This window comes from Corylus avellana, chromosome 6 (assembly GCF_965113065.1).
Source record: "Corylus avellana chromosome 6, dhCorAvel1.hap1.2, whole genome shotgun sequence".
Classification (NCBI taxonomy): Eukaryota; Viridiplantae; Streptophyta; class Magnoliopsida; order Fagales; family Betulaceae; genus Corylus; species Corylus avellana.
The window spans coordinates 25049302-25076841 of record NC_142495.1 but is presented as its reverse complement, the minus strand read 5'-3'; the positions used below and the strand labels follow the sequence as shown (position 1 = coordinate 25076841).

The following is a 27540-nucleotide window of genomic DNA, read 5'->3' as shown; positions in this document are numbered from 1 at the left end:
TAAAATTACGATTTGGTTTAAAATCACAGATTATTTAAAAAAAAAAAAAAACGCACTCCCAAACGCACCATAAATGCCAAATCAAAGGAGACCTACCCAGAGAAGAAAACCAACAGAAATTGACATTGAGAGAAGAAGAAAACAGGAGATCATTACACCCACCTCCTAGTAAAACACACACATACTCAGATCATCAATTATGGGGTACCTACAAAATATTTTAAGCAAGATATTGAAATCCTTGCGCAGAGTTCTAAAAACCGCAACATCTGCAAAATTTCTGATGAAGTAGATGAATTTTAGATTTCAGATGGATTCACAGAAATCAACATCAGCCCAATGACTTCAAAGTGCCAACGGCACCAACTTTCTTGTCAACCAAACACACAAAAAAAAAAAAAAAAATTCCAAGCAATTCACAGAGATACAGAATAAACCCCCATCCTTTTGGTTCCCATGAACCTCCATCATCCTTTTGACAACGACATACTTTAAAAAAAAATTGTTTCAGAAAATTCCACGTATTTCTGTCAATGTATATTATTCGGCAAATAAAAGGAATAATAATTCACCCACCAACTAGAAAAAGACTAGTTCTTCAACCCAAAACCCCAAGATTCACAAATTCTAAAGACCCAGATTCGTAAATTTGTAAAATCAAGATCATCAAATACCAAATGGTCTTATGGAAACCCAATACTCAAAATACACAATATGACACAGATGGATTTGGAGGAAAATATGCTTAAACTCCATTTGTGAATAAGGAAGCCCAATAATCAAAACCCAAATGACTCAGACGAGAGAGAGAAAAATTAAGTTAAAGCAAAACGTACTAGGCTTGTCGTCAATCCACTGAGAGATGGAAAAATCAATCTTCTCTATGGATGGAGCTTCTAGTGGCATCTTGCCATCTTGGTGAAGTGGACCGAGAGAGAGCGCACAAAGGAGAGAGTGAGAGCGCGAAATATAGAAATCCTGCCTGGAATATAAAAATGTCAACAAAAGAAATGGTGTATCTATATCTGCTCCCTACCTCTGGCAAGCAAGAGTAGCACTAGGCAAAAATCTTGTAGTAGATAAAATGCCCTAAGCAGTTTTAGCTAGTTCACTTGGAATGCCCTAAGCAGTTTTAAGGGGGCTAGCTAAAATTTGGTTAAGAAGCTGTTTAGCTAGTTCACTTGGACTGCCCTTAAGCAGTTTTAGACGATTTTGGATACGGTGAAATGAAAATGTCGAGTGTTAAGCCTTTGGCAGCAAGTAAGCATCTCTTGTAACATATGAGCAACACCAAACCCCTCTAGAGCCCAAACCTCCATTTTGAAGATAGTAGGGCAGAGAATTACTAGTATAAATATATATATTAAAAAATTAAAAAAAAAAAAATTAAAAAAGAGAGAGAGGATAGATTATAGAAACCCCAGATAATACAAATAAGCCTCATCATCAGACTCGTGGGATGAGGCTAATAAGATTTTCTCAAGCACAGATTTAGACATGTTTAAGGGTCTATATATGTTTCTACTTTACGAATATGATATTTTATGGGCATTTCTAGTAATATCAAGTGTTATTCCTATTTTGACATTTCTAATTTCAGGAGTTTTAGCCCCGATTAGAAAAAAGGTCGATAAAACAAAACTGGCCCTGATATGGTGGATGATGAAATTCAAAACGAAGTGCAGTTGGACCAATTACCATAGCCCCAACAGGGGATTCAGGCTTCAGCTGAGGGATGAACTGTTTAATTAAATGCTTGCATCGGTGTTACTGAGCCCAATCAAGCTTTTGCTAGAGGATGAGCCTTTCCGTAGCATTCCCTTTTTCAAAGTCTAGAACGCTAGGGACTCTATTCAAGTGGAGTAAACAAAACGGGATGCACAATCAGTTGAGTCGAATGTGGATATTGGCAAGAATTGATTGAAACTTTAGCATGGGCTAATGAACACACATTTTGGCTAATTTGATTCAATGGAGAGATAAACCAATGGCTCTTTCCATTGTGCCAGCGTTATCCATTATTAAGGCACATTCTCAAAATACCTATAACTGCAGCTGTGACAATAGGCGCGTGATTGGGCAATATGCCAATTTGCCCACTATTAGTAGATAAAATGATAGGGACTTCTAGGCATTAAGGCTCAAACTGCTTGCTCATGGCAAAATAGTTAAGGTAGCGGGCAAACAGCTGGCGGATGCAGTTCTTGCCCCTAAGATTGCAATTCAAAACAATCTGTTACAGGGCTTGTGTTGAACCAGAGACCTCGCCCATGAAGTAAATTGTCGCACCTACTGAAAAGCAACGAAAAAGGCTATTGAATTAACTGGACAGCCAGGTACAAAAGGAATTCAAGTATCGCGTATCAAGGGCACAGCTAGCAGCATTGAAGTCGACTCAGGCAAAATGGATTTAGAAACCTAGAGAGTAAACTAAAATCGATATTTTTCCTTAATAAAATGGTGAAAAAATTTATCTAAGTTTTTTTTTATATTTTCAGTAAAAATAAACATAATCTCAGTGTAGGTGTTGGGTGTGAGGAAAATATGACACAATGCTTAGCCGAATCTGGGAATACAAAGTGTTGACCGCGACATTTAAACATTTTGCAACGTAATGATGGATTAGGTGTTCATTTGTTAACTCTCTGCACTTCACTAAATGCTGAATGACACGCATGGAAATATAAATTTCACTGTTATAGAGTCACATATCTATGTCAACGTAGAGTAAGACTAGCATTTCATCAATCCTCTTCTGGTAAAAGACAGGTGCAATAAAATCAAGCCACATAGGGTAAAACAAGGTATTACCTTTTTACTAGCTGAAACAGGCTACAACACTACCAAAATGTCCTTCAATCCACAACAGTTTTCTCTGCTAGAGTTCAGATGCTTGCTTTAGCTGAAGATGCCGATTTCATCGAACAAATTATCCCTAGATCGAAAAAATTGAGTCTAATATCATGATGTCATCTTTGAAACATTCAATCAAAAACCATTATGGCAAAAAGTTTGTGTGAATAATACAAGCACCATTAGAGCCAAAATACATTATCGGCAAATAATTTAAGAAAGTAATGTAGTAAAGCATGGAATTACAAAGACCCCACTTCATAGGTCCCAAGCTATATGTTAAAATATAGCCTCCTGGGCATGAGGATAAACTGCTTAGCCCGTCAAGGGTAAAAGCTCCTGGATTACCTGGTAACTGGTTCTGGCGGGTGGGATCAGTTACCCGTAGGAGTTTGATTAACGGTGAGGATTGTTGTACAGTATGCGTTTGCGACGTGCAATTAATCTGAGTAAAGTTCTCCTACGTTATCAAAAAAAATATATATATATAGAAGCTGTTAGGATGACAGGCTACTGGTGAGCATTCAAGCAGTACAACTGGAATAGTTAACATGGCAAGGAAGCATATGTGCCAACTCCCAACACCTTGCACTTGTTTTTCATACCTAGCTCTTTGTGATTGTCATTGGGTTTATTCAATCCTCTCAAATATCTGTCGTTTCTTTTCATCTAATAACCCCGAATAACCCCGATCAATGCTCATTTTCAAGTATAAATGCAGCTAAACTTTAATACTTAACCCATGAAGAGCAAAGTCCGTCAAAAGTATTAGTCTTGGACCATTACAAGAATCTTCCAGACACCAGAGTAAATTATCCAACTTATTTTAAATTCGCTTTGGTACCAACAAGCTTCATGTTACAACAGAGTACTTCTTGTGGGCAAAACAGTACTGTAATACTGAAAAATTTGTTTCCTTTCACGACCAATGCTCATACAAAGAATATAGTTAGAAAAAGAAAAAAGCTACACATCTGTATGCTTCCAAGCAGTAGTGTCGAAACATACTCATTCCAGGACTGGAACAAGTTCTAAGAGCTAAAAAGTAACTCAGTTTCTTAAGTTGCTTCCTAAGAACTTATAAGCATTGACAATAAACGGTACTTCAGGTTTTATCAAGCTGCTAATCAGTGTTTGCACTGGAACCAAGATGGTCCAATGAAGAACAAACAAAAGACAGATATGAGATGCCTCATAAAATTACAAAAACTGATAAGAACGAGATTGAAACAGGCTGCTTCCCTGAAACAGATAAGAACGAGCCTGATTAAGCTAGATTACAGTTGATGGAAAATCCACAACCAACTTGACTGCCAAATAGCCACATTAGAAACCTAAATTAGTTAACTTCATTTTCATAAATATGATGATATCAAATGGTCAGGATTGTATTAGCAGATGAATCATGACCAAAACCAACAGTATCTAATTACTAAATTAACATCATAATAGACTAAATCCTAAAGATGCAATCATTATTTAACAATTGTTTGTAGTTACAACCTGTCATGGGACCATGAATAGCTTTGGCAGGGAAAAAAGACCTCTGAAGCTACCTTTTATACTGCATAGACTTCAGAACACGAGTCAGGAATGAGTATTTCTTGACAGATCTGACCCCAAAGTTTGGGAACTGACCAGTCATTCCTTATTTATGAATATATAAAGGGCACACCAGCCACATCCAAAAAAGGTATTGCAAAACAGCTCAAGTAACTCCTTACAACCCCCCCACCCCCCCCCCCCCCCGCGCCCAAAAAAAAAGGAACAAGAACTAAAACAAACACAGGCTAGATGCTTGACCAACCTTTCAGAGGCACCTATTGGGCATATGACCAAGTGTAGGAATAGTCCACATACATTCATATGCCTATCCATGTCATGTGGTGTCCCACATGAACCATGCAACAAACACCAAGTCTTTGCATGAGGCCCCTAGCCAACTTAAGAAGGCAAGCAATCTCGTCATGGTCTAAGATGAAAGTATCACCTACACCTGTTAATATGAAATTAATACACTACTTTGGTTTCTGGGTATCACTATATGATACAAATAAAACAGTTTTCAGTCAATCACTACTGTATTGCTATAAACAAGCTTCTGTGCCATTTTACTATTTCTTATAGCTCCACATTACATCATTCCAGAGCTAAAATACCTACAATACTTCACAATTTGATATAGATATGGGTCAAAAAACATAGCCAGTCTACAAAATCTAGGCATACGACATGGTAAATGGTCACTGTATAGATTCTGCATATAAAAACACAAATTATTTGTCTTTCATCATCAACTAGAAACTTACTGGCAAAACTTACAAATGATATCATGTTTCACTTGGTATTGTATTTCAATACATTATTGACACCAAACAGTCGAACAGCCAATTGTACAGTAAAAAGAAAAAAACTTGCCACGAATGTTCTTTGGCAAAATACAGCAGCTGCATTCATAGAGAACAAAGTATGTTGAAATTTCTATAAATTCCATAACTTTGTACAAAGACTTGAAAAATTAGGATCCCCTTTCTCCTGTATCACTAACTTTCTGTTGTCAAATATAGTCAGCATGACCTGTTTTTCTTTTTTGGGCTATTCTAGTCAGCATGATTTGCCGGGACATAAAAGTAGCAAAACCCTTGTCTAAAACACAGGAAGGGTGAAAATGGAAGAATTCAAGAAACTTACGGCATAATGATTATGTTAAAAACTAACAAAAAAATGTTGAGGAAATGACAAAGCATATTGATTAAAGACCAAAGAACACAAGATACACAAAATTGTAGCAGATTAACAGAAATGATATGAAATTTAATCCTTAAAGGAGCACATCGTTACAACTTATATAAATTTGGGTAGAGATATGAAGAATATATGCACCTTTTGTTGAGAGTATGACACTGCACTCTTAACTTTATGGTGCTTGCAGTTTGCAGTGTCTTTTACCAGATGGAATGGCCTTCAAAGAGAGAAACCTCACGCAAGTAATCCAAGATATGCGCGAAATCGACAATTATACGTGGAAGAAACAATTTCCTATATGGGATCTCAAGAGTTCTTGAAGATAATCACCAACCTAGTATGAGGGTCTCTTATGCCAATGAACCTTTGGGAGGAATCAACACTAACTTGAGGACACCCAAGAAAGAGTGATAAAGAGAGGTAGAATTTGAAGTATTGGCTCACCATTCAATCTCATGGTGGTACAATCCAGAATCCAAACTTCAGGCAAAGCCTTAGTACAACGCCCTTGAAGTTGTTAATATATCTGTTACAATGAACTTTCAAAGGTACCAATCTTATTGCAAGTGCAAGGAGAGCATATAAATAACTTCTGAAAACCATAACAAGAAAAAGGTGTAACATGTCTCTACAGTATGCATCTCCATTCTTCTGTGGATATAATAATAAAATCTGCAGAAAGTAATGTTTATAGAATATCTGCAGCATGGATACCAATATTTATATATGCATATACCTATCTGCAAATAGATAAATGAATAATAAGAAAAGCAAAAAATAAAGAATTTGAAGTATTGGCTTACCATTCAATCGCATGGTGGTACAATCCAGAATCCAAACTTCAGGCAAAGCCTCAGCACAACGCCCTTGAAGTTGTTAATATATCTGTTACAATGAACTTTCAAAGGTACCAATCTTATTGCAAGTGCAAGGAGAGCATATAAATATCTTCTGAAAACCATAACAAGAAAAAGGTGTAACATGTCTCTACAGTATGCATCTCCATTCTTCTGTGGATATAATAATAAAATCTCCATAAAGTAATGTTTATAGAATATCTGCAGCGTGGATACCAATATTTATATATGCATATACCTCTCTGCAAATAGATAAATGAATAATAAGAAAAACAAAAAATAAAGGTGGAAGAGTCAAATTTCCTCTTCTCACAAGCAACCGATCACACCATGCTCATCATGATTGTGATACAAATTAAAAATCAGAAACACTTGAATCGGGGGTACAACAGTAATCATATGCAACATAATAATATACTTGAAAGTGTATTCTACTTACTGATCAAAATTCTTCGTTGTTTGCAAAATGTTGACAAGCAAGGATGAACTCGTATCACCCACCCCACCCACACTTATGTATGATATCTTTTAAGTTCTCTAAAGAATACACAATACCCAAGTCACACTTTAGACTCTTGAGGCAGGAAAGTAAGGTTTTGGGTTCTCAAAAGAATTTTGGAAAAAGTAAAAATTGAGAATTATTTTGGTGGTGGCCACATTTGAACATGTGTTATCTGTGGGATCCACAAAATAAAATGTTTTTGGTAAATTAATAAGTGTTTTTGCACCACCACCTCTATAGAAGTTGTAACTGTACACACGCTTATCTCATTCACAAAGTTTTTTGTTTTTTTTTTTTTATTATTATCAAATTGAGGCTGATAGTAGAATTGAACAATTGTAAGTAGTATCCTTGCTCAACACTATATAGAGGATGTTTCTCCACCAGCTAGTTCAATAAAAATTCAACACAACAATTAATAACAACAACATGTTAGAGTGAGTGTAACTTGTCGATAAATAAAAGTTCGAAGAGAGAGAAGCTTCCATTAAGGAAGATTAGAAAAGAAGACAACTTTTTTCACTCGTGTAATCAAAGAAAAGAACAGAAAAACACTCCTGTAATCATCACCTCCTAACTTGGTAGGTAGGCCCTGGTAGAACTCAATAATCAATATTATAATTATAATTCCCTTTCAGCGAGCACAGCAACAAAACCATTAAACCTGGAAGCCGATGATCAAGGGCCTAAAGTACCCACATATTGTCAATACATAATAAAGGGTGATAGTGAAAAAGTAGTTCATATAAACTTTGATGTCCCTTAATGACCACCCAAAAGCATTTGCTGGCACTCCCAACAGTACAGAAAAGATTGTCAAAAGCAAGTAGAATAATCCCCAAGAGAAAAGGCACAAAGTCCCTTAAGATTTATCATATCTGTTGAAACAGGTAAGAAAAGTATGATAAATAATGCAAGGAAGTTTTAGAAGGACTACCAACTTATTGGATCCAGGGACAACCTCTAGAACAAATAGCACAATCTTAACCCAGCAGTAACTGTTTGTTAAGCACCGCAGCCAGGTGACAGATAAACTATAAAGTGATTGGTTACTGAGCATTCAGAAAAAAGAGGCTTACAGAGATGCATATACAAGAGAAATTCAAGTTACATACACATCATGACGAATAAGTTCCGTATATCTCATCATGCCACGGTCAACGTGGAAGCAAGACTACACATATAATACATACAAGAATTTGAAAGAAGAAAAATAGACTGAAACAGTCACCAATGTGCATTATAAAGAAAACCAAGCTAAAAATTCTGGAGGCCAGGAACATTGTTAACAGATAGTTAAAAAACACATATGTGCAGAGAAGCCCAATTGGGCTATCCTTTACAGAACCACACGAGCAAACACACCTAAAAAGCACGTGAGCGGCTCAAGTTCTTCTGTATACATTAATGTACAACCCACTTCCAACTATGAGAAGGGATGAATGGCTACGATAAAAATCCATGACTAAGGAAGAGTAGATTAACCAAGCTGTTGAGGAATCTACACAATCTCGCCATGCCTGAATCCACTATCCTCGCAATCTGCACCAGTGTCCAACCCACAAGGAGAATCATACCATTTAGGATTCTCTTGGTAGAAACTATCAACCTGTATACCAACAAGACCTACATCTGCAACTATGGCCTCATCATGTCTAATGGGCTTGGTTAGTTTAGTATCTTCACAATCAAGAATGCTTTTCTCGTCAAAGTCACTGCATTTCAACCACTTTTCTGGTTTACAAGGCTCGGTCATCAGATCCTTCTGACTCCTACAATCTTCCCTCATTTGGTCCCATGGAACAACGTCGCCAAGAGTTCGCCCAAAACTGTCTTCATCATCCTCAATCAAATCTGTGTCCTTGCCATCCCCATATATTTGTTCATGGTGATGATCACTCCAATGCGCCAAATCATTCTCCCCAACCAACACATCATCTGAATGCGGCTTGTGAGAGATCATCCCAATTGCCTTCAAACTATCTTCCCCTATACTCCTAACTTTATTCACAATCTCACACAACTCTCGAGACACTGAACCCAATAATTCATGCGGAAGTTTGGTAACTTTACCTTCTAACAACCCAACCTCAGCTCTCAATTCCTGCACCTGCTGTAAAACCGAAAGCTGCAAATCCCCATCATCCTTCCCCATCAACCCAAACCCGTCATGCTCCAACTCCTCACTCACCCCATACACCGCCGTATCCTGGTCCATCAAAAAGGCACCCTTATGCCCCACAACCCGATGCATAATCCTCGCATTCCCATCCAATGGCCCCGGCTCATGCCCCGTATGCACCGCATACAACTTAAACACCGCCATCCCCTCTTCCTGATACACAAAAGTCTTATCCTTCTCATTATAGTTTGCAATTGGCACAATGGCTCTAATCCTAAACCCACACCCACACCGCTTCGATGCATAAGGCTCCCTCTTCAAAATCTTTGACTTCTTTGCGGCAGGCTCGCCCGCCCTATGACAAGCATAGTCCTTCACCTCCGCCATAAACGGCTTATACCTAATATACTTCTGCCTAATGCAGAGCACAACCTTATGCTTGGCAGCCAATTGCTGAAGCCTATTGGGCACTTCCTTGGCCGGCACATCAAAGGACTCGGTATACTCAAACCTACGCCGCTTAGTCCGCGCCGCCGCGGCCCCAGAGGACCCTCCCGACGACACCGCAGAGCACACTGGGCACGCGGCAACGCAAACCCTAATGTAACTCTCGGGAATGCCGTAGAATTTGGCACCTACGGTCCAGACCTGCTTAATTCTCTCTATAGTCTCCTTAAGCCCTAGGTGTTTGATGTCCGTATCGGAGTGGAAGGTCATGGCTATGTCCTGCCACTGGTTAATGTGGGAAACGAATTGCTGAGAATTGTTTTTGAAGCAAAGGAATTGGTTACCGTTGGTCGGGTCGACGTGGGCCGAGAGCTTGTCCTGGATGCGCTTCCACGCGGTGAGGTAGGCGGTGTCCTCGTTGCGGTCTTTCCAGACGGCGCGCCAGGACTTGAGCACGGCCCGCGGCGTGGCGGCGCGGATCTCGCCCGGGGTGGCGAGCCGGTGCTCCAGGAGGCAGCGGATCATCAGGGAGTGGGACTCCGGGTTGAAGGTGTAGAACTGAGAGGAGATGTGGGGCTCCGGGCTGATGTGGAGCTTCGGAACCGGGTTTGAGGCTTCGCCCGGGTCGGGTTCGGAGGAGGAGGATGAGGTGGAAGGGGAGGAGGGGGAGCGGAAGAGGACGATTTCGGGGAGGGAGAAAGCGGGGTCGTTTTGGGAATCGAGAGGAATGGACGGCTGGGATTGCAGGATCTGATGGGATTGTGGTGGTGGGTCCAGATCATGGGGGTTGAGGTGGTGAGAGAAGAGGAGGTCTTCCGTTTTGTTGGGATTCATGGGAGGGAAGGAGGAGAGGAAGGTGATAAGCGAGAGAGAGAGAGAGAGAGAGAGAGAGAGAGAGAGAAATAAAATGAGGCTCGTGAGAGTATGTTTGTGAGAGGGGTGAGAGTATGTATGTGTGCGTGTTCACTACTTCACTTTGTGTCTGACATTTTCTTCAAAGGCTTTCTGTCTTTGTCTCTTCACTTTTTCTCCTTCTTCTTCTTCTTCTTCTTCGTCTTCTCCTTTTTGTTTTTCAATTTCTGTGGGTCGTCCTGTTTATTGCTTCAATTAAGAAATAAAATAATGTATTTGAGACTTCCATACGCGTACATACTCGATCTGCGCGAGCATTTTGGCGTTCAAAACATAAAACAAAATACGGAAGTTGAAAGTAGTAAAGCTCGCGAGCGAGAGACAACACATAAAACGACAGATCAACTCAAAAGAGAAAGTGCCATTTTCTTGTCGTCACTCCTGATGGCATCAAAAAAAGAAAAGAAAAGAAAATTGACAGAGACCTCAGACCTGCGTTGGTGATCGATCCAGTAGTTTAAACAAAAACGGTTTTGAATTGATCAACGGCCAACGAATGATTTGGACTTACCAGAAGCGTTGGACTGATGAGTTGACCTAGTGTTTTCTTTTCCTTTTTTTTTTCTTTTCTTTTTTTTTTTTTTTTTTTTTTTTAAGGATTACAAAAATAAAAAATAACAAAGAGCATGACAATGCAACAATAAGCCCGAAGGCAAGCAGAGTAAACAAATAAAATGAAAAAAATGCATTAAAAAATGACACGACCTTATGCTGAAAACTAAGAATTTTGGATGCCAATAAAGGCAGTTGAGCAAGGTACGAGCAGGAGCATGATCATCCTGAAACCCTTCAATTTTATGATTTCTATCTAAAACCCTATAGAATTGGACATAAATAAGGGCATGGCCTTCAAAATATCTTTCAACCCTACCTGAAGGCCTATTGGAAAAGAGGCATGATGGGAGGAAGGAAGGCGTCAGGTGCAGTAAATAGCAACCCATGCACCGTTGCGTGTGGCCCATGCGTTGATGCGTGGTGGCCGGATGGAGGAAACTCAAGATATCCATCAACCCTACCTGAAAGCCTATTAGAAAATAGGCAAGATGAGAGGAAGGAATGTGTCAGGTGCAATAAAGAGCAACCCATGCACCGTTGCGTGTGGACCACATGTCAACACGTGGTGGCCAAATGGAGGAAACTTTGGTAGTGGTTGGAAGCAGAGAGACTCAGGAGAGAGGTGGGGTGGCGCGTGTGGGGGTAAGACTTCCTGAAGTGATAGATATGATTTAAAAACAAAACAAAATAAAACAAATTAAAAACTTAAAAATGAGTTTACATAAGATATGATTGTTGGAGGAGGTAGAGACCAGATGATCCGCAGTGAGGATGGAGATGATGGAGCTGTTGTGATAAGATAAATCCCAAGGACGATAAATAGGTCCTCCAAATAAACAAGTAGGGCCTCCAAAGAGGCAATTTAAGCTTCAAAATAGGCAAGAATGGAAGGAGGAAGAAAAAAGAGGGGGCTAGGAGCAGGGACGGAGCCAGGAAATTTTATGGGAGGGGGCCAGCCAAATTTTTTTTTCGGTTCTTTATAATTTTTTTTATCAAAAAAAATTATTTTTGTTATTTTTTATGAACTAAAGACTACCGTAAGGACAAAAAAAAATAGACATTTGAAAGTAAGGGCCAAAAATAAAAAAACTTAGTGAGTATAGGCCAACAAAATTAAAAATAGGGCCAATTTTTTTTTATGAGGCCAAATAACTAAAATTAAAACTTTAACTTTACTTTTTTTTTTTTAATTTTTTTAATTTTTTTTTTTACTTCTAATATTTTTTTTCCTTATTTTGGGGGGGACCATGGCCCACCCCGGTCCCCCCCTCCCTTCGTCTCTGGCTAGGAGTCAGTCGCAGCCACAATGGTGAAGGTGTCTTGAGAGAGAGAGAGGGCTAGTTTTTTTTTTTTTTTTTTTTTTTGGTAATTTGCTGTTTCTATTGCTTGATGCCTCGTACTAGTTGAACCACTTATAATTTATCTTTAAAAGTCATATTAATTTTAGGGGATAGAAATGTGACATTTATTATTACTCTTTATTTTATATATAGATTAATAAATAATAATTCATTACATGGGGTATTGAAAAAATCAAATACCCAAGGAGAATTATTAAAATGTTTAAGGTCGAACGATGTTTAGAAACCTCTCAAAGAACATTAAAAAATTACTGCTACATCTTATGAAAGTCGTGGATTACAAGGCTTATATAAAACAGGGATAAAACATATGTTTTATAAGCCAGTTAAGAAATTAAACAAGATACGGTTGTCTTGATTGACCAAGACTTGATCTTGACCAAACGAGAACTAGGGTTTCGTAAATATCTCATAGTGGCGATTGAACCTCGGCAGCGATCTAATTGTAGATAATAGCTTTCATTCTGGTGATAACCACTAGTAGAAATGTGACAATAACCTAATTGTAGATTTGTAATTTTTTTTTTTTTTTTTTTGAAAGAAATACATTCAAATTTCATTGATAATAATTACGAGAATAAAACTCTTACATCGCAGGAGTACAAAGCTCTGAAAATGCAAATTATAGCTGAAGCTATAAGGATACAACATCACCTAAAATCTCCGCTAACCTATGACTAGTTTTCAAGTGAAATAACAGATCTGCATAAGACAGACACAATCCAATGCATAGGTAGCGCAAATTCCTCCTCGACCCAAAAGCCAGGATGAAGTTCACGTCCACAACTTGAACGTTTAGACTAAAATTCACATCCACGACCTAAAAGATCTAGACCAAAATTCAGTTCACATCCAAGCAGGCAGATCGAGTAGCCAAGCCTTATTACAAAACAGAAGCAAAAAAACCGAAATAAAACGTGGGCGAACCAAAGAGGCAGGGCCTTATTATAAGCAAATAACATGAATGAAATGCATATAGGGAAAAAACATGAATAAAGACAATAAAAAGAAAATAAAACAAACAGGAACAGACACACGCAGCGTGGATGCCGATTGTACACTCGCCCGAAACCGACACCGGAAGGGAACAATGGAAGCTCGATTCGGTGGGGACGCGGAAAAAGCCCAAAACAGTGGACGAAGGGTGGCGAAACCAATCGCCAGCTGGCCGGAAAACCATTGCAGCAGGGGACGTTGAAGCTCATCGCTAGAAGGGCATGAGGAAAGACCCAACATCGAACGTTGGGCAATAGAGCGGGCAGAGGAGATCGGCGGCGAACACAAAACAAAACTGGGGGGAGATTGAAAGAAACCCCCAAAATCAGCACTCACACCGAGTGGCACACAAGTAAGGCTACAAGAACATCACACTAAAAACAAAGCAAAGAAAAGAAAGGAAAGGAGCAGAAAACAATCAGAGAGCCTCGCCAAAGACAAAAGTGGAACAAAGAGGAAGGGGCGGCAGAGAAAGTGTAGGGAGGAGGCAACCTGGGACTGGGACATTAAGTAAACTACTGGCACCCGGTACAAGGACAGGCGAGGGGGAGGAGGGAGGCAACAAACGGCCATCCCTCCTCCCCTCACCATGAGGGAGAGGGCTTACCTGAGGCTGCGGCGCTAGAAAGAAAGTAAGAAAAATTGTAGATTTGTAATGTATTGCTTAGAAAGTAAAAATAAAAAATTGTTTTCTTTATTTTTGGTAATTGTTTACATGACAGCCTCATGTGGTATGTAAATATATGTGTCACGTTTTCATTGGTATGACATAAATAATATAATGGGGCAAATTTTTTATTAAAGATTGGAAAGGAAAAACCTATTTGTCACTTGAGCAAAACCAGTTATTTTAATTATCAAAATTAAAAAATTTAACCGTAAAATAGGCAAAATTTAAGAAATTTTGGGACATTTTTCCTTTTTTAAATTCAAAATTTTGAATACATCCCATTCGACCCCACCAAAACAACAATCCCGATCGCCTCCCACTGGGCCACTCCCTGACCAGACCCAACCACAGACCCCTCGATCTTAACACGTCATCTTGGCTCCTATATATGACCACGTGTCAAGATCAGGCACTATTTCCTCTCCCCAACGTAACGGCTCCCTTTGCTCCCATTCCCTTTCCCTCCCAAAATGAAGCGTTACACTTTCTTTTTCCATCAAAACCCCAATAAACCCATTCTGATCAGAAACGGATTTTCCGGCACCGAAAAACTTTTCTCCGTCTCCAGGCAACACTCTCATAATTTGAAAATCTCAGACAATCAGGTTCGTTTTAATCGTCATTTTCTGTTTGCTTGGCTGGAAAACTGAGGAAAAGAAAAAGGAAAATTTCCTACTAGTTCTTAACATGATTGTTGTTAGTCCTCCATTACTTGCTGCATTACTTCGCTCATTTGAGTATCGCGTTCATTTTTGTTTGTTTGGTTGGCTGAAGGTTATTCCTACTGAGAGTTCATTCTGAATTGTTTTGTTTTGCATTTTTTTAATTTTTAATTTTTGACATTTATTTGTTCAGTTAATTTTTGTTCATCCATTTTGGGAATGTGACATTACAGGGTTTCTTCTAGTTTCTCACCAGCCAAACAGAGCACGCTTGAGGAATTGTTTTGGCGTCTCTCCGTCTCTCCCTTAGTGTCTGTGCCGTGTATGTATCTCTGGAATCTTTTGAGACTATATTTGATATTATAAGTTGCAAGAACATAATCTAGGGTTTTGCTAATGCTTAAAGAATTAGGAATAAAATTATACTTTTATGATGTGAATTTTTATAATATTTGTTTTTTGTTTTTATGTTGGTACCTAGAGGTGTCTTACAGAAATGTTGTCATTTTCAGTGAAGGTTGCCTTGCCTCACCATGTTTAAACACCAAATTAACCAGTTTGCGCATATTGAAACAACTTGTGGATTGTTGCTAGATGAACTGCAGGTTTTCTTCAATTTCTTTTGAAGGATAAGTTATATAGAATCATGCATCTGGTATTCCTGATAGCATGTTGAATTTCTTTTCTTTTGGTTATTGTTGCGATTAGAAAATATGGGATGAGGTTGGAGAGCCTGAAGTCAATAGGAATACGATGCTGCTTGAAATTGAACAGAAGTGTCTGGAGCTATATAGGAGAAAAGTAGATGTAGCCAAGAAGTGTAGAGCACAGCTGCAACAAGAAATAGCTGAATCCGAAGCAGAACTTGCAGATATCTGTTCCGCAATGGGTGAGCAGCCACTACATGTAAGTCTAGTAAGGAATTAAAAAACAAGTTTATATTTTTATGCCTGCCCTTTTTTTTTCCTCCGGTCGCCACAAGCAATTCTTTAATGGTTGGAACTTTTGTTGATTGGTTTGTATCTTCAGTTTGATTGGAAGCCAGATGGAGGCTTGAGTAAAGAGCTTGACATCGTTATTTCACAACTGGAGGACATGCGGAAGCTAAAAATTAACAGAAAGAACCAATTTGTTGAAGTTTTACAGCAGATACAGAATATTTCAAATGAGTTTCGGGGAGATACAGAGGATAATCTGTACAAGGTGGTTCTGGATGAGACTGACTTGTCCATGAGAAGACTAGAAGAATTACGTAAACAGTTGCTTGAACTTCAGAATCAGAAGGTTGATCAATTTACTATCTTTGTATATAGCGGCAAGTTTGGGTTTTATTCGATTCTTTGTTCCCTCATAAATTTACAATTATTGCAAGAATAGCAAATTCGGATTTTTTTTCTTCGATTTTTTGAAAACTATGAAAACTGTAATTCAGCCAAAACTTGGGGAAAAATGGGTGAGAGATGAAAGTATGTCTTTTCAAGGAAATGATGGAGAAAGCATAAGATTAATTGGAATTTTTGCGATTAATTTGGGATTACTTACAATGAAGCATGAATGAATGCAACTGGAATATGAATTGTGCCTATTACATTTGAACTATGTTCTGGGAGTGTGTGACATAAAATTAATCAAGTTCTTTTCATCTATGGAAGTTGGAGGTTTTGTTGCTATAATGATTTCTCCTGATTTTGTTCTACATCACCTGCAGAGAAATCGTTTGAAGCAGGTATCGAACCACCTGAACACCCTGAACTCAGTGTGCTCGGTCCTTGGTATGGAGTTCAGACACATAGCTGGTGAAATCCACTCCACTTTGAATGATTCCAAAGGAACAAAAGATATAAGTAACCATACGATAGAGAAGTTGGCTGCTGCGGTACAAAGTTTGAGAGAGGTCAAGATTCAGAGAATGCAAAGGGTCAGTACATGTGTAAACTAGTTATCCTATTGTCCTCTTGAGAAAACTTTTTTTTTTCTTGACCTTTTTAAACCTTGGAGTTTACCAGCTTCAAAACCTTGCAAGTGCCCTGTTGGAGATGTGGAATTTGATGGACACACCAATGGAGGAGCAACAGATGTTTCAGAACGTAACTAGTAATATTGCTGCTTCAGAACCTGAAATTACCGAGACTAACATGCTTTCTGTAAACTTCCTAAATAATGTATGTAATTTTAGAGTTAGATTCCTTGGAGTGGAGAACTAATTTTGCTTTCTTATGATTTACAATATGTGCAAAGTTTATGTGGGAAATTGACATGTATTTAACTATTTTTATGAGTTTTTTTCCTGCAGGTTGAGGCAGAAGTTTCAAGGCTTGAGCAACTAAAATCAAGTAAAATGAAAGAGCTTGTTATGAAAAAGAGGTTGGAACTAGAGCAGATATGTAGCCAGACGCACATGGTCACGGAAGCACTTAGTGTAATGGAATCCTCAGTTGAAGCCATGAAGTCTGGTAAGAATTTTATTAATGCTATTTATGTAAAAGGCTACTGCAAGTAATTTTGATGTTTTTCTGCCAAGGAAATTTCTTCTTTCTCTATGAGGCATGTGATTTTATTGAAACCGTTGTCAAGCACTTATATATAACTTGAGAGCTCATTCAATATGGGGAAAAGATACAATCATAAACTTTCATTGACTTGAAGTATCAATTTGTGTGCAAGGATTTTTGTATGATGCAAACATGGGTGAGGTCAGGATTTTAACTAGAGGGGCCGGATAACACACTAAAATAAAATTTTAAAAATATATTTCTAACAACTGGTTTATGATTAAATCATGAAGTACTTACACAAAAGCATGCTTTTTATAGTACTATTCATGTCCAAAAGTTATAATATAACTTAAAGCACATTCAAAAATACATCTTCCAACTTTAAAGTTCATATGTACAAAAAGGGGAGAGAGAGAGAAATATTCCTCAAGGTTAATCTTCCTAACGTGTAAAGTTACAAATAAAATTGCTTTCAGCTTAAATGTTCATGGCCTTGATTTGCTGTAAATTCAACTTGATAATTAAATTGGATTGAGTAGGTTTTGCTTACTTGTTCACTATGATCTCACTCTTGTTGGCTGCTGCCTATAGATGATGCTACTACATATTAATCTTGAAAAATTACTTACTTGATTCCTGAGGTTTGCAGTTATATCAAACTGATCCAGGGGTATCAAAAGTATCATTAAGATCCATGGAGTAAGCTCTTTGATCAAAAGGGTCCCTACCGTTGAATTGTTTGATGAAAGCAGTTAGATGCACATGCGGATCTACGTCATCACCAATCTTCGATGACATGTGGCATAAATGATGACATTAGCTTGTTGTCATTATAAAATTATAATTTTACCCTTCAAATAAAAAAAGAGGTCACCCTCACAGCCACCCCTCACCAAATGAGGGGTAGTCGGCCCTTACTATGTGAAGGGCGATTGGTCGGCCACTTGTGAGGGTGAGGGGTAGTCTAATAAGTACCAAGTGTTATCTCTTACATATTTTCTTTAATATTTTAACAGTAATTTATTGTTATTCTACTAATCTAGGAATTCAAACATTAATTTTTTAGAAACCCAAAAATATTAAATGACATTTGTTACTTATTAGTGTAGGTTGAAGGGAATTTCCTTAAAACCAAGTTTAGAAGAAATTCGTGTCCACCCAAAAAAGGACCCTTAAAAGGGTTATCGAACGGACTAACTTTCATTTCTCTCCTAATCAAGAAAACTAAAAGTTTTTTTGGTTTAATAGAGAAAGCTTTCATTTTTCAATTGTTCAATAATGGATTTTCTTTAACATAAAAAACAAACAGCTGTTATAGAATAGGAATTTACTTGATTTGGAAGACAGCAGGGCAAGTGTGGGCTTTGCTTAACAAGATAACAAGATCTTCTTCTTCTACTTCGTCTTTTTTTGGGTGGGTGACATTTGGTGAATCGAAAAGTGTTAGGGGTGAACACCAATTTCAGATGCTCAGCGGAATTAATCTACCCCTCTTTGTGCAAATTAAATAGTAACACAATAGCAAAAATAATAATCAAGCAAACCCACAAACAAGACACCAAGATTTTTACGTGGAAAACCCTCCAATGCGAAGGTAAAAACCACGGGACCTAGTCCAGTTAAATCTTCCACTATCAACAATAATGAGTTTACAATTTGTCTTCCCTAGAGAAATATCTAGAGGTTATCACCACATCAAGAATACATGCATTCTTGGATTAAACATAAATTCATCACCCTAAAGTGGATTCCAACAAGAATAAAGAAAGATCTCACCAAGTAGGTATTAGCAACCAAGCGATTGGAGAGGAATTCCAACGATCGACACCAGTCAATACGTAGCACTCGTCGTCAGGAGCAACACTCTAAAATTGCATCAAGATCGAACCACAAACGACCTTCCAATCTCTGACGGATGTTCTTCTTTTTCTTTTTCTTTTCCTCCCTGCGCCGCACGCCTCTTTCTTTCTTCTCTCGCTCTCTCTCTGTTTTTCTGAAAGAAAAATATGTATATATATAGCACACAAAGGGTTTTAAAACCCTTAGTGTTTCCTGCCACGTGGGTTGGTCCCCACATACAGAGGGATCACCCAACAAATCTCCCCCTCCCGATTATGTGGGGGGCTCCACCAAGCCCGCTGCGCTTCTGCAAATTTCAAGCTTTTGCATAGGCAACGATTTAGTCATCATATCTGACCCATTATCATCAGTATGGATTTTCTCAATCTGTAACAGCTTATCCTCCAGTGCATCACGAATCCAATGACACTTAACATCAATATGTTTCGATCTTGAATGGAAAGTTGAATTCTTACTGAGATGGATGGCACTCTGACTGTCACAGTAAAGCACATACCTTTCTTGCTGTAGACCCAGTTCTTGTAAGAACTTTTTCATCCATAACAATTCTTTGGCCGCTTCAGTGATAGCAATGTACTCTGCCTCTGTGGTAGACAAAGCAACACACTTCTGCAATCTGGACTGCCATGACACTGCTCCCCCTGAATAAGTAATCAGGTACCCTGAAGTAGATTTTCTAGAATCAATATCCCCAGCCATATCTGCATCTGTAAACCCATCAAGCACCTGTTGACCATTGCCGAAGCACAAACATACTCTCGAAGTACCTCTGAGATACCTGAGAATCCATTTCACAGCTGCCCAATGTTCTTTGCCAGGATTAGAAAGGAACCGACTAACAACTCCGACTGCATGAGCGATATCAGGCCTCGTACACACCATGGCGTACATCAAGCTACCCACGGCTGATGCGTAAGGCACTTTCTTCATTTCATCTTTTTCTTTCTCACTTGTAGGACTTTGCTTTGAACTCAACTTCAAATGACCTGCAAGTGTAGAGCTCACCGGTTTTGCCTTGCTCATGTTGAATCTGTCCAATACCTTCTCGATATAACTCTCTTGTGATAGCCACAATTTTCCTTTCTTCCTATCACGAGAGATCTTCATACCAAGGATATGCTTTGCGGGTCCCAAGTCCTTCATAGCAAAGGACTTACTCAATTCTTTCTTCAGTCTGTCAATTTTACTAGTGTCACGACAAACAATCAACATGTCGTCCACATACAGCAAGAGAATAATAAATTCTCCATCAGAGAATTTCTTCACAAACACACAATGATCTGCTGTAGTTCTCTCATACCCATGATCAACCATAAAAGAATCAAACTTCTTATACCACTGTCTCGGTGCCTGCTTGAGTCCGTACAAGCTCTTTTTCAACCGACACACTAAGTGTTCTTTGCCTTTAGCTGTGAACCCCTCTGGTTGCTCCATATAAATTTCCTCCTCCAAGTCACCATGAAGGAAAGCAGTCTTCACATCAAGCTGTTCGATCTCCAAATTCATTTTGGCAGCCAAACTCAAAACAATTCTGATAGAAGACATCTTTACCACGGGTGAGAAAATTTCATCAAAATCAATGCCCTTCTTTTGACCGAACCCTTTTACAACTAGTCGCGCCTTGTACCTTGGCTGTGATCTGTTTGGTTCAATCTTGCATCTGAACACCCATTTGTTCTTGAGTGCTCTCTTGCCCTTAGGCAGTTCCACCAAATCATATGTGTGATTCTCATGCAAGGATTTCATCTCGTCTTGCATGGCTTCTAACCATTGATTTTTCTGGTCATGTAGCATAACCTCTTGATAACTTTCTGGCTCTCCCCCATCAGAAAGTAGCACATACTCATTGACTGAATACGTTCTGGAAGGCTGTCGGTTTCTGGTAGATCTTCTCAACTGAATCTCAGCGGCTGGTTCTGAAGAAGCTTGCTCTAGATGCTCTTCTGACTCCGCATTATCAATTGTAGGCTCACCATTTTCACCAACTGTATCAACCTGTTCTTCTTGTACATCTCCCATGTGTTCATCATGCATCACACAAGGAGGAATAACTGGATCCAAATCAACACGGTATTCACTCAGAGACTCTGCCTTTTTCTGATCCAAGTCTTCAATGGTTTGATCTTCAAAGAATACGACATCTCTGCTTCGTATGATTTTCTTATTAACTGGATCCCACAGTCTGTAACCAAACTCCTCATGCCCATAACCCATGAAGATACATTGCTTGACTTTGCTATCAAGCTTTGATCTCTCATCTCTAGGAATATGGACGAATGCCCTGCAGCCAAACACTCTCAAGTGCTCAAAAGAAACATCTTTCCCTGTCCAAACCCTTTGAGGAATGTCACCATCCAAAGGAACTGAAGGAGAAAGATTTATCAAGTCAACTGCTGTCCTCATTGCCTCACCCCAAAAATGTTTAGGCAATTTTGCATGAGAGAGCATACACCTGATTCTCTCACAGATGGTTCTGTTCATTCTCTCTGCTACTCCATTATGCTGCGGAGTCTTGGGTACAGTTTTCTCAAGCCTGATCCCATGGCTTTTGCAATACTCTTCAAACGGTCCTCTGTATTCACCACCATTGTCTGCACGGACGCATTTTAACTGCCTTCCAGTTTCTCTTTCAACCTTCATATGAAAGACTTTGAACACACCCAATACCTGATCTTTGGTTTTCAAAGCAAACACCCATACCTTTCTAGAGTGGTCATCAATAAAAGTTACATAATAAAGTGCACCACCTAGAGTTTTAGTGTTCATAGTGCAGACATCAGTGTGAACTAAATCAAGAATATTAGACTTTCTTGATGAAGAAGATTTTTGAAATGAAACTCTTCTTTGTTTTCCAACAAGACAATGAGTACAGGGCGTTAGTGACGTACCTTTATTATTAGGCAGGAGCTGTTCCTTGGCGAGAATCTGAAGTCCCTTCTCACTCATGTGACCAAGCCTTTTGTGCCATAGCTCAGTGGAGTTTTCATTCTCAACAACAATCGCATCTCCCTTGACTAGTCTTGTAGCTGTCTTGTAGAGAGTGTTGGTCTTCTTTCCCCTGGCTAAGATAAGAGAACCCTTGCTCAGTTTCCACTGTCCACCTCCAAGGTAATTGTGGTAGCCTTCATCATCAAGTTTCCCAATAGAAATCAAGTTGAAGCGCATTTCAGGAACATGCCTGACATCCTTGAGAATCAATTTGCACCCAATGCTGGTTTCTAGCTGTATATCTCCCATGCCCACAACTTTACACTTTGCTTCATTTCCCATCCTAACCCAACCAAAATCGCCACTGGTGTAGGAAGAGAAGAAATCTCTATGTGGAGTAATATGAAAAGATGCTGCTGTATCAACTACCCACGTGGATTCATCACATGCGAGATTAGCATAAGCTTCATCAAAAGCAAATACCACATCACCATCAGATGCAACTGCTGCAGTGTCTTTTTCTTCTTGACGTTCATCGTCTTTTCCTTTCAACTGTTCCCTCTTAAACTTTCTGCAATCTCTTCTTATATGCCCAGGCTTGCCACAGTGAAAACATTTTATGTCCATTTTTGAATAGGACTTTCCTCTTGACTTGTCACGACTGTCATACCTGTGAGGTTTTCTGCTTTTACTTCTCCCCCGCCTTTCTATAACAAGTGCCTCTGAATGAGAAGAAATACCTTGTTCTTTCCTTCTTGCCTCTTCATTGAACATGCTGTCTTTTACCATACCCATAGTTATCACACCATTGGGAGCCGAATTACTGAGTGACACCACCAAGGTTTCCCAACTGTCTGGCAAAGAACTCAACACAAGTAATGCTTGCACCTCATCATCTAGTGCAAGTTTCATAGTAGACAACTCGTTCAACATTCCCTGAAAATTACTCAGATGCTCCGTAACACTATGCCCATCTTTGTACTTCAAATTCACAAGCCTTCTTATCACAAAGGCTTTGTTTTGAGCAGTCTTTCGTTCATAAAGACTTTCTAACTTCTGCCAAAGACCATATGCATCAACTTCTTTGGCTACGTGATGAAAGACACTTTGATCAACCCACTGCCTAATATATCCAACGGCTTTCCTATTCAATTTCTTCCAATCATCGTTGGTTGCAGTAGCTGGTTTGACACCTTTCAACTCAATGGGGTCAAACAATTCTTTGCAATACAAAATATCTTCCATCCTAGTCTTCCAAATTGAATAATTGGAAGCTGTGAGTTTAACCATGCTATTAGATGACTCTTCCATTTAATTCACACAAGAACTCCACACAAACAATGAACCAAAAGCTTTGATACCACTTTGTTAGGGGTGAACACCAATTTCAGATGCTCAGCGGAATTAATCTACCCCTCTTTGTGCAAATTAAATAGTAACACAATAGCAAAAATAATAATCAAGCAAACCCACAAACAAGACACCAAGATTTTTACGTGGAAAACCCTCCAATGCGAAGGTAAAAACCACGGGACCTAGTCCAGTTAAATCTTCCACTATCAACAATAATGAGTTTACAATTTGTCTTCCCTAGAGAAATATCTAGAGGTTATCACCACATCAAGAATACATGCATTCTTGGATTAAACATAAATTCATCACCCTAAAGTGGATTCCAACAAGAATAAAGAAAGATCTCACCAAGTAGGTATTAGCAACCAAGCGATTGGAGAGGAATTCCAACGATCGACACCAGTCAATACGTAGCACTCGTCGTCAGGAGCAACACTCTAAAATTGCATCAAGATCGAACCACAAACGACCTTCCAATCTCTGACGGATGTTCTTCTTTTTCTTTTTCTTTTCCTCCCTGCGCCGCACGCCTCTTTCTTTCTTCTCTCGCTCTCTCTCTGTTTTTCTGAAAGAAAAATATGTATATATATAGCACACAAAGGGTTTTAAAACCCTTAGTGTTTCCTGCCACGTGGGTTGGTCCCCACATACAGAGGGATCACCCAACAAAAAGCTGTGGAGTGGAAAAGAACAGGTTTTGGAGACGAGGAAGGCACTGACTAGGTTTTGTCCGTATGTGCAACTATCTATGTGACTTGAGCGATTGTCCTGGAAAAATAAATCATCAGCAATTACATTTTGCAGGAGCTGTGGATCCAATGTACCTGTTAGAAGAAATTGAACTTCAAATTGCAAACGTAAAAGAGGAAGCTTTGTGCAGGAAAGAAATACTTGAGAAGGTTGAGAAGTGGTTAGCTGCATGTCAAGAAGAGAGCTGGCTTGAGGAGTACAACAGGGTTGAACTTTTTTATCTTATTTTGAATAGAAAGTAGCTTCCATTCCCCTCATCTTAATTTATTCACCTTCATATCATGGAATTTCAGGACGATAATCGATATAATGGTGGAAGAGGTGCACATCTTACCCTTAAACGTGCTGAGAAAGGTCGTGCTTTAGTTAACAAAATTCCTGGTAAATATCTTGCTTAACCAAGTTTTATTTCTCATAGCAATAGGATAGAGAGTTGAAACAGGTCGGCTCAATGTATTTGAGGCCTTAGGCGAAATTTTGAAGTTGAGACCTTATTTTTTTTAATATTTAAATATTAATTAAATAATATTATTATATTTTTATAATGTTATTATTATTTTCATTTTTATTATTGTTTCATGACTTTTAAGTTTAATTTTTAATTAGTTGTCCCAAAAAATTGATGTGGTATATTTGTTTTTTTAGGTTAATTGGTTTTATTTTACAATGGACTTATTATATTGGGACCTTATTTTAGAGGCCTTAAATTTTTATGAGAAAAAATTTTGGGCCTTATTTTTTTTTTAAAAAAGGCCTTAAGTTAAAATAAAATTAAAAATTTTTTTAGGCCTTATTAAAAAAAATTTTGGGCCTTACTAACTGGGGCCCTAAGCGACCGCCTCAGTCGCCTAGTCATTGAGCCGGCCCTGAGTTGAAAATACTGTGAGTTTAAATCCCAGTCGTATTATTAGAGTACGATCTGATTGAATTACACTATGCAGATATGAGTAGTACTTATATGCAGCTCTTACCGTTCTACTTAGTGTGCCGAATGTATAAAACAATGATGCTGGGAAGCAGGGAAGTTAGAGCCTAGAGGACCTAATAAATAGATTGTTTACAAATTTATGTTCAGATTAATATTCTATGTAGATGCTACCTTTATATTTTTTCTTTGGTCTATTTTATGAGTTTTTGTTCTATCCTTTGGATCCTATTTGAGCAGCAATGGTGGAGGTATTGACGTCAAAAACAAAAGCTTGGGAGGAACAAAGCCAGACTGAATTCTTATATGATGGTGTAAGGTTTTCTGTTAATCGATTAAACATTTTAATAGACATGTTGCTCCAAGTCAAAACTTGACCTGTTCAAGTTCGTCAAGTTGTAGTGCATATTGATTAATATTTACATTGCCTTTGATTATGCAAATTAGATCTTCTATGATATCTGTTTTGTAGGGACGGCTTCTTTTTATGCTTGAACAGTACAGCATGCTAAGGCAAGAGAAAGAGCAAGAAATGCAGAGGCAGAGAGTATGGACCTGGTTTTAATTAATTTGTGATAATCAGTATGGAGTTTTCGTTTTAAATCTTTTTTCTCTTTATGACCCATGCTTGAATCGGTTCTGTATTTAGGACCAGAAGAGAATCCAGGGACAGCTGATAGCTAAGCAGGAAGCACTTTTTGGGTCAAAACCCAGTCCATCAAAGAGTGGAAAAAAGGCTTCGAGAACACCCACAGGAGTTGCAGGCAACAGAAAAGTCTCCCTTGGTGGAGCAATGCTTCAGAACCTGAAACCTGAAAAAGCTGCTTCCCGTCTGCAACCTAGTAAGGGTGACTTTTTGAATCAGAAGGGCTATGTTTGCCAACAGCCGGGGCGCTATGTTTGCCAACAGCCGGGGCCAACACTGTTGGAACGGCATTGTTTCAGCTACAGTGCCAACTGACATGTGGCAGCAAAAATTGACTTTTTCATCTTAATTTTTTTTTTTTTTTTTTTTTTTAATATTTTGCTTTTTTTTTTAAAAAAAAAATTATATGAAAAAGTCAATTTTTGCTGCCACATGTCAGTTGGCACTGTAGCTGAAACAGTGCCGTTCCAGCTACAGTGCCGGCCCCGGCTGTTGGCAAACATAGCCAAGAGCTCTTTGAGCCACCAGCACCATGGTGGTTTTGCAGCTATGTCCTCTAGAATTTTTCAAATATTTAATTAGAAACTAAATATTTCCAGGATCTTTATTGGTAGGATAGGATTTTGAGGAGTATTACTATACTTAATCAAAGGACTGCCAATATTGAAAACTAAGGCCAGCAAATTTGAACCATCTTGCTTTAAGGTCCTTTGTCTCTTAATACTAAAATAAATTTGCACCATTCATGTAATATAGTAAGATTACTCTCTGATGTGAAATATACAGATTAACCGGTCCAAAATTTAATGGTAATTTTTTTTACCACATTAGAAAATAAGCACAGAAAAATACATGTAGGATTTTTTAACACAGTAATATTAGAATGTCTACAATTTTGGGCATTGCTTGCAGAGTTTCTCAGTGACTATTTAACTTGCAAAGTTTTGGTTACAAAATTTTATGCAGGTAAGAGCATCTCAGAGGATCCTGGTCATTCAGCAGAGAAGTATTCATCTGGTAGTGGAAAGGCACATAAAAATAAGTCACCGTTGATCCGGAAGCCCCTTTCTCCTGTTTCTTCCCAAGTGTTATCTAAGGCCAACATTGATAATTTCCTAGAAGATCAAAAGATGACATATACGGCGTCGTTACAAAAAGCTCTCTCAAGCACCGAGCTGTCACTAGTGGGAACACCTTCGAAGCCGATTGCCGTTGGCTATGAAGAAAGCAGAACGCCGAAGACGATGCCAATTCCGGAGCCGACAACTCCTCCGACAGTGTCAGTTCCTATGACGACAGCCAGAACACCAGCTACCCCACGTCTTGCTCTATGTATTGAAAACAACAACAACAACAATCAACCAACTGAATACTCGTTCGAAGAGGTCAGAGCTGGTTTTATCCTTCCTAAAACCTAGTCTCTAATGCCCATCAAAATCCCAAAATTGATAGTTGTTTCATGACAAATTATATGAAGGAAATTGATGATTTTTCTAAAAGATTATGGCATCTTATAGGATCCTCTTTCAGTGCTATACTTATTCCCATTTTTTTACGCCAATTTTCTCACACCCATAGCATTGCTCCATGTACACTGTTATTTGAAGGCAACTCAATCAATATAGATGGGAGCCGTTGGGACAAGTAAATGATCCAGTAGGACATGGTAGATAGAAGTTATCTCCAGGGGACAAGGATAGTGATCCATGAAGTAATGTACCCTCTTTTTTCTGACCCATGAAGGATTAATTTATTAAATATGGTGGGAATCATTACTCTTGATTATACCATTGCTACAGTACTGGAGCCAAATAAAAATTATTTGGAGGGGTCAAATATTGTTGGCAGAATAGGGATTAGATTTGGAAGGCAACTTGAAAGTTGAGAATAGAAACAAACAC

General features: G+C 38.7%; 2 protein-coding genes and 1 long non-coding RNA gene across 5 annotated transcripts; 1 reads left to right on the top strand and 2 right to left on the bottom strand.

Annotated features, from left to right (window-relative positions):
• Positions 1-75: 75 nt before the first annotated feature.
• Positions 76-7139, bottom strand: LOC132188195 (uncharacterized). Of its 3 annotated transcripts, none has more exons than XR_009440862.2 (4): positions 5737-7139; positions 2812-2935; positions 837-982; positions 76-165 (listed from the first exon to the last, which is right to left on the bottom strand). It is a non-coding gene; the product is annotated as an uncharacterized LOC132188195 (long non-coding RNA). The 3 variants fall into 3 exon arrangements; XR_009440864.2 differs by lacking the exon at positions 76-165 and having other exon boundaries at positions 426-982; positions 5737-5815; positions 5933-7139; XR_009440861.2 differs by lacking the exon at positions 76-165 and having other exon boundaries at positions 426-982.
• Positions 7140-8047: 908 nt separating this feature from the next.
• On the bottom strand, positions 8048-10594 carry LOC132188852 (uncharacterized). The gene has a single exon (XM_059603417.2). The coding sequence runs from the start codon at positions 10358-10360 to the stop codon at positions 8459-8461; it is 1902 nt and encodes a 633-aa protein (XP_059459400.1). The 5' UTR covers positions 10361-10594; the 3' UTR covers positions 8048-8458.
• A 3950-nt stretch (positions 10595-14544) lies between these two features.
• On the top strand, positions 14545-27163 carry LOC132186124 (65-kDa microtubule-associated protein 3-like). The gene is made up of 14 exons (XM_059599948.2): positions 14545-14625; positions 14916-15004; positions 15195-15287; positions 15391-15588; positions 15712-15966; positions 16391-16600; positions 16689-16844; positions 16976-17135; positions 24123-24274; positions 24362-24449; positions 25234-25307; positions 25466-25540; positions 25643-25835; positions 26606-27163. The coding sequence occupies exons 3-14, from the start codon at positions 15216-15218 to the stop codon at positions 27055-27057; spliced, it is 2085 nt and encodes a 694-aa protein (XP_059455931.2). The 5' UTR covers positions 14545-14625; positions 14916-15004; positions 15195-15215; the 3' UTR covers positions 27058-27163.
• Positions 27164-27540: the final 377 nt, after the last annotated feature.